The following is a 12,656-nucleotide window of genomic DNA, read 5'->3' on the forward strand; positions in this document are numbered from 1 at the left end:
CTCAAAAAGCAGTTGGCTATTATATTTCTTCCTTGTTTATAAAGGATCTAGAGCAGCCTCACTCTTCAGGGTTCAACAAGGTTTTTTAAGATTTCATCAATATTTGGGATCATATGACAATTTTTACTATTAATGAAAAGAACTTAATGAAATTAATTAAAAGAAATTAACATAAGGGTACTAATCATGATATTATTCGATCAAAACCTGACCTGTATTCCATATTCAACTTTCATCCAGTTTTAGCTATTTTGAAAAGTTGTGCAGACCACCAACTAAATGTTAGAAAATACATGTGGAATGAGTTTAATCCACTATCACACTCTTAGCCATTAGTTCATTCTGAAAATAAATTTACTGAATTTTCACAATAGTTACGCAACTATTTTAAAACTTCATTTTAAAAAGGGACACTACAGAAACACATTAATATCCAGAAGGAGACTTTTTATCTTGCTATAAGGTGTGAAAATTTGGAGAAACAAGTAAGTGCCCATTTCTGGGACTATGAAAGGAATTCTTTATCAGCCCCATTTAAAACCTGCCTTCCAGGACTGTATTAAACTTAATTATGAAAGATTACTAATGAGATATGTAATTGGTACCAGCTGCAGTCCGTATTGGAAACCATAAATACAAATGGAATTACTTATTTTTATTTATTTACTATTCAAATGATGGTTCCAAAACTAGTAGGGACAAAATATGTATTTTTTTGTCCTTTTATTTTTTCCTATTGAGTTTAAAATATGTCTTTATTTAATAATCACAATAGACCCAAGTATCTCATTTAGGGACTATTTTTACACCCACAGTATAAAGCAGCCCAAAAGCTATGTTCTTTCCTCTATTTAATACCATACTATGTTTTTACAAAAAATGACTGATTCGGGACCAGTATCTACACAGATGACTCCTAATTATAAAAAGAAACAACAACAACAACAAAAACATATGTTTAACAAATATCTGGTTGAAATTCTTCCCCCTACTATGAAGTATAATAGACTGCACCTGCGGAGGACGGCTGGGCGGCGTGCTTATCAGAGGGGCAGGACCCATGGCAGAGGCTGCGTTCAAACTCCTTTCCCTTTCATCCTGGTAAATTCGGTCTCTTTCAGCTTCCGGTAACTGCAAGAAGTTCTGCATAGCCCGAAGGTTAACCAGCAAAGACTGGGATGCAGTCTTGGGGTCCTCTTCCTTCCGGAGGATTTCTGAAAGCAAGCCCTGCAGGGGAGGAAAAGCACAGGGTGGGTGAGCTTGTGCCCAGGCCTGGCCTGGCTGACCGTGGACCTTCCCTTGTGCTTCTTCACTTTTTAGAAAATGAACAGCCAGAGGCATTGATCCTGCATCAATATATAGTTACAGATGAAGCGGTGGAGGAGAGAGCCACAATTGTATTCTTCATTTTATTAAGCATCTGCTTTACATATAAGATAAACTGCTTAATTGATCTCCTTCCTTTGAGTAGCTTGATTTGCCATGAATTCTTTCACAGGGGATCTGGGGAGGTTCAGAATAAATGAAATTCTCAATAAAACAACAGCACTGAGCTGTACAGTTCACAGGCTGCCTAGACAAAGGCAGTGGAACACAAACAGCCTGATCTGTGAAGACAGTCATTACCAGAGAGTAAGTAGAACTTTCACACAAAGTATGAAAAAATGAATCATTAACAAATTGCAGCAAATAAAAAATATTAAAAAATCATTTTACTAAAGCATCACTTCGGATTTATGTTCTATTTTCACAGTCAATATTTAAATTATGCTTTGATCTTCAAATTATGCGTTAAATGACACCGGGTGACTCAACTTTTGCATTTAAAGGTAACCACACAGATCACCCCAAATATTTCTGAATGCACTCCTGCTTTACTACTCCACTAAATACCAGGCTGAAATTTTGAACTTAAAACTGCATAAAATCCTAAATATATAACCACTCTTCCACATTGCAAAAATCTATCACAGCATGTCAAGGAATAAATATTAAACTCTGCAATTATAAAATTTCTTGGGGAATAAAAACATTAGTAGGGGTAGAGGAAATGTATAAACCCATAATACGACTCCTTTGATGTGCCTTTCTTCCCTAAAAACTACAGCATTAAATTTTCTACTATTTTAATATTTAGCAGAGTGCTTTCAAAAGCAGATGGTTTTTCCCAATGAGCTATAATATGAAATAGAAGTACCTGAAAAATTTTTTCTATTTTATAGGGACTAAGTAACCTTTTTCCCTGCAATCTCATATATGAAATAATGCTTTGGAATGCCAAGATAAATTTGCCTTCTTCACTTAGCTAGGTAACAGCTTCCTTTAACATACCTCAAAATAAATTCTGCCAAGGTTTCTATTTAATTTGCAAAGTTGCTTTCCAATAACCCTATAGCGATGGCTATAGGGTATATTTCAGCGAAAGTTCAGTGTCTTGTTAAAGCAATGGAGCCCAAAGTTCCAACATTTGAAGTTTTTCATAGATTCCTAGAAGCCCAACCTGGTTTTGTTTTCGATTTTCCAAGGATAACGTATCATCTTGTCTAACAATTGAGTGCAAGCAATTTAAAAGTTTCGTTCTTTTTAAAAATGACTTATGAGCTAGTATTAAGATAGAACCACCTACACAGCAAGAGGTTAGGAGTCCATTTGAAGGAAGTCTCTTGCTTGGCCTACTGTAACCAAAGGCTGGAAGTTGAACCTAAAATTCTGGATTCACTGCAAGAAATGTGACTGAAGAATGAAGTCACATTCTTTCATTCATGATAACAAGAAATACTATAACCGTGTCTATGCAAGATAAAGCTTGTCAATCCAACTAAAATTCAGTTCAACAGGCAGTCAGTCATCCATCCAGCTATTTCATTTGTATAAGACCAACTAGTCAACGTGACTGTGTTCCTGATGGGACATACTGAAATCAAAATCACACAGGTCTCCCAAAAAAGCTTAAAAATAGATCTAATGCTCTCCACTCCGTGCCAGCAAATGTCATATTTAAAAATGTGCTTGCCAAAGTAATATGAGAATTGACAACACGGAAATAGATGCTAACCCTTGGTAAATATAAACAGTGCTATAATTTCCTCGAGTACACTTATTATTGCTGTATATCACTGAATATACGACCCAAAGAGGGAAAAAAATTGGCAGCTAGGTAATAGAAACCTCAGACCAAGATAGGCAACACATGGATACAGACAGTCAGTGATTGTAGTACCCAGGAGGGCCTTCAATGTAAAGTTATACTTTGTGAGCTTTATTACAATAATTGTACAATAAGTTAGAAAAAAACAGATGAAGGTAAAAGATATCCTATGAATAACTGAGATATATCTTGGAAATTTGAAATGAAACATTTGAGAATCATGAGGTATTAGATCACACTGTTCTGTATCAAATGTTTCCTGAGGCAGCAGAGATGAAATACACAGCAACACACACACACACACACACACGAAAAATGCCTAGTAATATTAAGTCTTGGTAAAGTGACATGAAGTCATTCATGTATAGGTGAAGAGAAGACATCGGGAGGCCTGAGGAGAATGTAGAAAGCTCTCCAGCCATCTTTCAACACTGGCATGACATCCCATTTGAGCATCCCAATGATCCACGGGCAGAGCCTGTTTCCACTTCAACTATTTTAACTATTGGATGCAAAGGCAATTGATCTGCCTGGAGTAATGCTGACAGCTGGAGACACCTCACTCACTGGGGCTCCTCCAACAGCGTGAAGCAGCCCGTGTAGACTGTCCCTTGCATTTTACAAACCTTTGGGGTTTTTGTGGATTTTTTTTTTCTTGGCCCAGAGCTTTCAATGAGGGGAGTGCCCCCTTGTGGAAATGCTTGAAAAAAAAAATGTTTAAAAAAGTTTTGATTAGTGTTAATTACAAAACAAAACATATCATGACACTTCAGAGTGATTCTGTGTGCAAAATGACTGTTCCCACAACCGAAGAATGCAAGTTCTGATTCCATTCATGCCGCTAACTGCATGGCCGTACTTAGGGGTTCAAGATGTACGCAGCTCGGTTCCTGTTTCCGAAAGATGAAAATACAGGTTATGGTAATTTGTCATAACCCTCCATGGTGGGTAGTGGGAAAGATCTCTTATCACAAACTGTTTCTCACACTGAAAAATAGTTATGTCATGGCAGACATGTGTCCTACTTGCTATGTGATAAAATACACTGATACACCAGGATTAAAACGTAACATCAATAGCACGCCTAATAGCTGCTCAATTAACCCGTTGAGTGAATTTAGCAAAGTCATCAGTCATTTTTGCTTCTCAAAAAAAAATCTGAGAACTTGTGTGACTCATAGGAAGTTACCACCATCTCATAAATATGAATTTTGTTGGAAATGAGAAGCTGCCTTTCCTTAGGACTTCAAATGTTAAAAATAATTAGATGTGTGGTGTACACAGAAAGACAAAATTAATTCACATTGTTGTTACATCATGGTTAAGTGAGAATAATTTTCCTTCAATTAAAGAATGAATTTCCTGACAAATTCCTAAACCTTTTTTTCCTCATACTCCAGAAACAGTTTACAAGTTATTACAAGTAAAATTCATTAGTAACTGTAAAAGAAGAATTCTTCAATAAATATTATCAGTACTCCCAAAAGCTAATTATGAATTCTTTAAAACAGCAGATAAGCAAAAAGAGACTGCCAATCTGAACAAAAAGCCTGTCTGGCCTTCTATTTGTCTCCTCTTTGAACATAATCAGTGATTCAAATAGATTTTTATCAGCCTCATGGAACTTCAAAGCCCTCAGCAAGAAAATATGATTTGATAAAACCTCCCTCTTCAAAAGAAAATTGGTAGAATATGCTTTAAGTTGGCCTGCTTCTGTTGTTTCGTGAATTTTTAATCACATGTCAAGGTGAAAGACTCCTTTCAAATTCTCCCTTCTAGGCTCGGCTGGCCTCATGCCAGGAAAGTTCCACGTCAACCCCATTTATCTCTGTCTTGGGGTTAGCTCACCACCGAGAGCTGTCACGTGGGGGTAACAGCACCTTTTTACCTTTTATTCAATAGTGTTATGGAGAGTGGACTTTTCTTAAATTACACTGTGAAGAATTAGAGGAACACAGTAGCAATTTCTGTTAGACTTAAGCAGGCAAATTTCTCTCCACCACATAATTTACAGAACTCAAATTCAATAAAACATTACATGATGGACCATTACCGTTATCAGTTTTGAATAATCCATCTTCATTCTTTATTTTACTGGAAAATAAAGTGTGCCAAAGACCAGAGGAAGGGGGAGAAGAAGGGGAAAATGCCAGAGTGGAAACAGAATTAAACTCTGGATTTTATTAAAAAAAAAAAAAAAAAAAAAAAAGCAAAGGGGATTAAAGAATGTATTTTCTTGTTCCATAACCTTTAAATAGCAGTTTTACAGAGAGGTAAATTGAAAAAATATAAATCTGGAAGCTTTGGCAATTACTTTTCGCCATAGGTTTCCATTAAAAAGACATCAAGTAGGCATTTTGAATGAATGACATATGCTAAAAGCTGATGTGTTCAACAGCAATTAAAGAACATATGCCCATCAATTCAGAAGGAGGAAAATTCCTTAAAACAAGTCATTGCATAAATTTCACCATAAATTTCCAGAAAAGGTAGATTTCAAGAAATAGTAACATGTGAAAGTCTTGACTAGGAAACCCTAGTCACATAAGAAAATCCTGAATTAAGATTTGAAACATGAAATCCAGAATTTTAAAGTTCTAAAGAGCTATCAATGACTAAAATAATTCATAACACTGCCATCTCTCATATTAATTTCTTAACGTACTGTTTATAGGGTACAATATATTTATGCAATCATATCATATAACTTTGCATTTGTATGTACATATTTTACATTAATTTTTTTAAGTAGGAGTTGGAAAAGCACATTGTAATCCGTGCACACAAATGTGTGATGTGCAACTGAACTCTGCAGAGCTTTCTGCCTATGCATATGCATTAGCGTGTGTATTTTCGTACTCCACACTCACACATACTCACTCTGCACCTGCTTTTATTGAAATGCATATACTTTGAAATAAACACACTACATGCATTCCTATGAATGTTTAATCATTAAAATAAATGCAGCTGTGTATGTGTGTGCATGTCTGTGTGGTTTTTACATGCATGCTTGTGTGTGCAAATACTTGTTCTCAAAGAGTGAACACTTAAATAGACATGTAAGATCAAACAGCTTTCAAGTATTGCATTGCAGCTACTGAGAAGCAGCAATGGTCAACATAAAGGTTTAAAACCAATCCCTCTTACAAGCCAGGACTCAGAAGAATGCTTGGTAGTGATTTTTTTGTTTTCCCCAAAGGGACTGTCGTTACTTAAGGAGCTCTCCGTATCTAGCTATACCAGATTGTCATTCTCAGAAAAATGAAGTCACTGCTGTTGATGTTCACTACAGAAATAACCATCTTCCTACAGAAACAAACACAGCATTAAAAATAAGGGAAAAGCTTTTTTTTTTCCATGAAAAATCCTACAGATATTCACGTAATTTGTTTATGTACAAACTGCAGGCAGAACACATGGTCAACCCTTCAAAGTAATAGCTGTATCAACACAATCCAAAGCAAGAAAAACCGCAAGACTGGTCAGTAAGGACTCTCTGGGCATTTTTCATCTAACACAGTACACTGTCCTGAATGCTATGAAAAAGAACTATTTGCTCAGTTAAAGAAAATGCATCTGTAATGAGCTGTCGTTTGGTCCACGTTACTGTCGTCTTGATAAGTGGGCTTGTAATTCGACAAGCACTGCTGGGCTATGATGCATAGACTTATCTGTTTGCCTAGTACTGATAAGTATTACTAGTTACTACAATCACAAAAATAAAGCAAACTGCCAAAAAAGAAAGGATTCTATAGGATTTCTATGGATTTTCCTTTGGATTCACTAATTTCATATTTTTAGGAATTATTCCCCAACTGAATACAGGTTTCGTATTACATTTACTAGCTGATAATGAAGAGTTTTTCAGCCAAAAAAAATACATAACTGGGTAAAACCATACGATTTTAACTTCAGTAACCTTCTTCAACCATTCTTGTAAAAACAAGTGACATAGCAACAACAACAACAAAAAAAGAAAACTAAAAACAAACACTAAATTAGAGGCTTTGATGGGTCCCCTAACTCCCAATCTAGTTAAGGCAAGCCAAAAATCAATCAGAGCTGGGATTCTCTTAGGTACGGAAATTCTGCCAACAAGGAATTATTACTAGATTATTTTTGTACCAGATTTTCACTCTTATAATCAACTAACAAACAAAACAACCTAAATATGAGAGGGAAAGCATGGGTCAGGCCAAAAAAAATAATAATAATAATAAATTGAGAAAACAAAGAACAGTGTTAAGAAAGCTAAGAGACAATGCAATGTCATTCTAAGTACAGTTAAGCGATATTCTAGCGCTTTAGTATGCCTTGGCCAAAAAGAAAATATCAAATACAGCATTCTGCTCTGTAAAACAAGAAACAAACAAAAAACCCTCATTCACGGTTTAATACAATCAATTTTGTTAGGGCTCCAGGGTGATTATCTCATGACTCTTACACATCAATCCTCCATTTTCCCCTGTCCTTCTCAACATCTTCACAGGAATTTACTCCAGAGGTCAAAGATGTTGTTATTGCTAAGTTTATGATTTCTTTTTATGACAGCACAAGGTGGTGTCAGTGTGAAATACATTTCCTATTTAATTTATCCTTTCAAGGCCTATGCAGAAGGACCGACCCGCACATCGCAGATAAAGACACGAGAGGGAAAGACGCAAACAATCGTCAGTGACGCCAGCAACAGGCAGCATGATCACACGGAGAGCAAGACAAGACAGCATAAACTGGACTCACAAACAGAAACGAGAGGGAGTTGAAAGATTTACAATAATAAGGAAACTAACCTGAGTTCTGTTAAAAGCCACACGTGCAAATACTGCCTGGGAGATTCCTGCGCGTTTCAGTTCATCACGCACCCACTGGTAGATCTCGGAAGACACCTCTGTGTTGGTCGAAACCTGCTGTTCTAAAGGCTTATTCATGGATCTACTGACAGGGGGAGGGTGGTTCAAGTATTGTTGGTTTAAGGACTGCTGGGCTAGGAGTCTATTCACTGCATACTGCTGGTTCAGCAGCTGAGCCATCACCAGCTGCTGGTTGACCAACTGAGGACTGATAGGAGTGGAAACAAGCCCAGGATGCAGGTTTGGAAGAGGGGTCCGGACAGAGGGTTGGCTGCCATGCGAAAGCTGCGCGGGGGACGGAGGCTGCTCGGCTGTGTTCCCTGGCACCGGCTGCTGGCCAAAGTTCACGTGGTTGGCACCTTGCTGGGATAGTTCAGAAAGACTATCCATTTCGACTAAAGTGGAGAAAAAGTAAAATCATGGTCAGTGAACAACAGTGGACAATGATACGGATTCTTCATAATTTTGATTGATAAGAGGAGACAGTAGGCACAGAGCATACCAATGAACCAAGGAAATGAAAACTATCTCAAGGTGGAACTCACCAGGCTGCATGTGTGTTTTCCTCTTCTGAACAATTCCATGAACTTTAAAATTAGAAGAACACCTTGATCTCATTTTTTTAAAAATGTTAGGGTTTAAGGCATTAAATGAAATATACACAAATTCTTTGCAACTAGTTTTAGGGTCAGCTATTATTCATTTTATATTTCACCCCAACAATACACTTTTACACAGTATTTTCAAATGACTTCTAGAAAATAAACTTATGGTAATAAACTAAAGAAAATTTACAAATATTTTCTATTACTTTTATATTGTAGGCAAAAACTATCAAAGATGACAGAAAACATCTCCAATGTTCAATTTTTATATAACAATGAACCAATGAATATAAAGCAATAAATAAAAATGGACATAACAGTAACTGATAGTAACAAAGTATACTGTGCTAAGTATAGTATATACTTTTACCCATCATGGGCAGGAAGTATTTCTGCAAATACCATTAAGAAGACAGTAAAGGACTGTATGGCCAGTGTTGCTGAAATCCAATTTTTTGTGTTTGTTTTTTTCAGAATGAATTGCTAGCATCACAAGCCAAAGATTAATTTGGTGAGGAAAGAGTGGAGTCATGTAGCACACAGCAATACTGTGATGATATTATTATTTATTCTCACCCCCCCAGAATGAATGCTTCTCCCCTGACTAGATCCCTCAGGTAGGTTGGCTCAGAGTCTGCTTCTAAGAGCATCAAGTGCTTTGCTGCTACAAGCAGGAGCCTGGTTGGATGCTCTTCACCCGGGAGTATGGAGTCAGATGCAAACAGTCGTCCTTCCAAATTGCATTACCACGCAACCCTTCTCATGCATAGACTCTAGTTTGATTTGAGTCATCATTTCTCCTTTCATTAAATATGCAGGTTTTATATTTAGAGGAACTTACCATATTGCTATCGTCACTAATCTATGTAAAACATAACTAAGGGAAGAAACCTTCACTTTCTACCATGATATCAGCCCAAGTGGGCCATTCACAGACAATTGTAATTCAAGCAATTATTCCAAAAATGATACATGGCCTTCATTATAGTCGTAAGCTATAAAAGGCTAAGAATCTGTTTTGTAGATGAATGGCTTTTCTTCAAATATTAAAAGCTAAAACATGTTCAAAATTTGGGTTCTCTTGGCTCTTAAAATTTTTTAGGAAAAGTTATTGCTATTGTTATTAAATGAATGTAATGGAGTTAACCAGAAAAAGGCAAAGCAAGGCAAAAAGCTATGCATTTTAAACATACCATTCCTACGTTATTGTAAAATACATTATTTGGAGGTATAAGTATGTGAGAGAAAACATTAATAGAAATTAAAACATCAACCTTAATCACGGTATTTGCTTTTACTAACAAACTCAACAGGAATAAAATGCTGTATTGCAAAATGCTCACATCCAATATACAGCTTTAAACTGTCATTTTACATAGCAGGTAATTTTAATGAACATCCTATGGAACAAAAAATATTGACCTAAAATTATATGTTAATATGGAATGTTATTTTGGAGTTAGAAATTTAGAAATGATGCAATGATTTTTCCTAGTGAAGTATGCCCATCAAGTGTCTCTCTTGGATAGAGACCAGAGGCTAAAGGTATCAAAATCACTTGATCAACTATGCAAACTATAAACACAGTTAATTTCCTTAAAAATTGTATATAAAAATAGATTCTACTTCTCTCAAATGAAAACAGAAAGCTTAAAAGCATGATTTATCTCTGAGAGAAATCACAGCTAATATTAGTTATTCAAGGCTTGGTTAGGTCTTCACTGAGATGTTCAAATATGACAGCTCCCCTCCTCACGCCTCGGTTTCCTGCATGTCTGACAACCAAGTCAGTTTGGCTGATTTAAACACAAACATTTATTGAATTTAATTATCTCATTATGCTCATACCCACTCCCCACCCCCAAAGAAACATTCTAAATTGATCTCTAATTGGGCAATCAAAAGACCTGGCTTTAGATGTGACTTTGATAAAACCCCAAATGACATGTACTGGTATGTAGCCACCAGTGCAACAGTTTTTTGCTTACCCATCATATCTTTTGTCTTCTTGAAATGTTTGTACCACCTTCCAAATTCTTGACATTTTGCTGCTGAGACATTTGCATAGTACGTACTGTTCACAATGGACGAAATCATACTCTGCATGAAGGCAGGGGGTGGGGGAGAGAGGGAGGAAGGGAGAACATTTGTAATGCTTAGAAACACAAGATGGAACACAGAATCATACATTGTGTTTTCTTTAAATCAAACCATAGATTTTTGGAATCAAGTGAATACTAACACATCTGTTTCACTCTTTAGCCTAAACTTTTGACTTCTTAAAACTCATTACACAGACCACGAGTCACTGACTTAAGAGCTAATAGCCCACTGAGACCAGTAAAAGCTATCAAGCCACAAATTTTGTGCTAACCATTTATCAAATCTCCATCAATGTTATCGATTCCGAGGCTGACAAACTTTCACTAATTCCAATAAATCCAGATTTCTGAAGATGACTTTATGATGTAAGTTAAAAATACCTGCTACTTCCTGGTTTGGTGACTGAACTCTACAACCTTGCTGCCCAAAGTATGCTCCAGGGATTAGTAACATGGGCATTACCTAGACACTTGATAGAAACACTGGACACCGGGGCCAGTGCTGTGGCATAGCCAGCAAAGCCGCCTGTGACACAAGCACGCCATTTGGGCACTGGTTCATGTCCCAGATGCCATACTCCCCCCATCCAGCTCCCTGTTAATGGCCTAGGGAAAGGAGCAGAACAGAGACTGGCATGCAGGTCCTGGTCACTGCGGCCTGGACAGCAAGCAGTGCAGACAAAAGATGTCCATATCTCTCTCTCTCCCTCCCTCTCTCTCTTTCTGACTCTTCCAAACAAATAAATCTTTTAAAAGAAAAGAAACAGAATCTTAGGTCTGAGCCCAAACCTAGGTGTCTAGATTTTACCAAGATTCCTGAGGCAGCCATATGTACATGAAAGTTTAAGAAATATCACTGGCACTTTCCAATCTATCTGGACTTCAACAGAGGTGTGCAAACACCATTCAAAGGTTACACATCTCCACATGTGATAAGAAAAAACTTATTCACACAGTTGTTTCACTGCAAGAAAAACACTCTAAAACCTTACTCTTGGCTTCTTCTACAGTAAAGCTTAAGTTCTGAATATTAAATGGATCATACAAATTTTAAATATATACATTTCATGCCTACTAAATATTTCCAGAATACCACAGAAAATAACACATTGTCACTTTTCTTTATTCTAGCCTTGAAAACACTGATGCATTTGACATACAAAAATGAAAAAAATGATTTCAGTGCATTACTAGGAGAAAAGTTTTTTTCAAAGTCATTTCAACAGGAAATATTTTATTCCCAATAAATTTTGGTTGTGGGTAATTTCAATGACATTATTTTTGGCACTTTTTTAAAATCATAATACCCATACTCTCTAATAGTTAAATATTTTCCTATAGAATCTTAGAAATAACCAGACATTATAACACCAATCCACCCATCATCTTACATGTAAAAATAAGCAATCTTTCATTTCAGGCCTCAGGTGCTCTTTGGGGAGAGTTTATAAAAGGTTGAATTTGTAGGGGAAACGCTAAAACCCAGAATAGCCAGTATGGAGGCAGGAGTAATTTTATATCTTCTGATACAGAGCTCTTTTTGGTTATCATGTACCCCTTTCTGTAAAACATACATCTGAGGGCTCGCTAAAGGAATTCCAGTGGACGATAGCTGGAACCGTGTTATTTATGGGAAACACAGCTATCTTTCCTAGAAGGTACTGTGGCGAAAACACTTTGACACTTTCATCTTTATACTCATTTTCACCTTTTATTTCCCTAAAAAGACATTCTTAATGTGTTCCTGACTCTGCCATTAATCCAATAGCTTGCAATTTCACTAAGAGCCTCCCAGTCCACAGTGCAAAAAGATACTCAGCAAGGTTGCCAAAACCAGAGTGAGATTACTTGATCCAGTTAACAATCCTTCAGCTCCAATCTCACTTACCGTACTGTAATAATGGATCAATAAAGTAGACACTAATAAAACTACTAAGATTGCTGATGG

The 12,656-nt window shown here is 36.6% G+C and overlaps 1 protein-coding gene across 6 annotated transcripts in view; it reads right to left on the reverse strand.

The window, feature by feature from the left end:
- The window catches only part of SATB1 (SATB homeobox 1), a 95,239-nt gene that overhangs the window by 37,972 nt on the left and 44,611 nt on the right, over positions 1 to 12,656 (reverse strand). For 3 of the 6 annotated variants that reach the window (XM_058657041.1, XM_058657040.1, XM_058657043.1), the window contains exons 6-9: positions 10,595 to 10,706; positions 8,547 to 8,588; positions 7,942 to 8,396; positions 1,015 to 1,227 (exon numbers count right to left, since the gene is read on the reverse strand). In XM_058657041.1, the coding sequence (XP_058513024.1) occupies positions 1,015 to 1,227; positions 7,942 to 8,396; positions 8,547 to 8,588; positions 10,595 to 10,706 (822 nt within the window). The remainder of the gene's footprint in view (positions 1 to 1,014; positions 1,228 to 7,941; positions 8,397 to 8,546; positions 8,589 to 10,594; positions 10,707 to 12,656) is intronic. The other 3 variants (XM_058657042.1, XM_004588300.4, XM_058657044.1) reach the window with 1 other exon arrangement.

Source organism: Ochotona princeps, chromosome 30 (assembly GCF_030435755.1).
Source record: "Ochotona princeps isolate mOchPri1 chromosome 30, mOchPri1.hap1, whole genome shotgun sequence".
NCBI lineage: Eukaryota > Metazoa > Chordata > Mammalia > Lagomorpha > Ochotonidae > Ochotona > Ochotona princeps.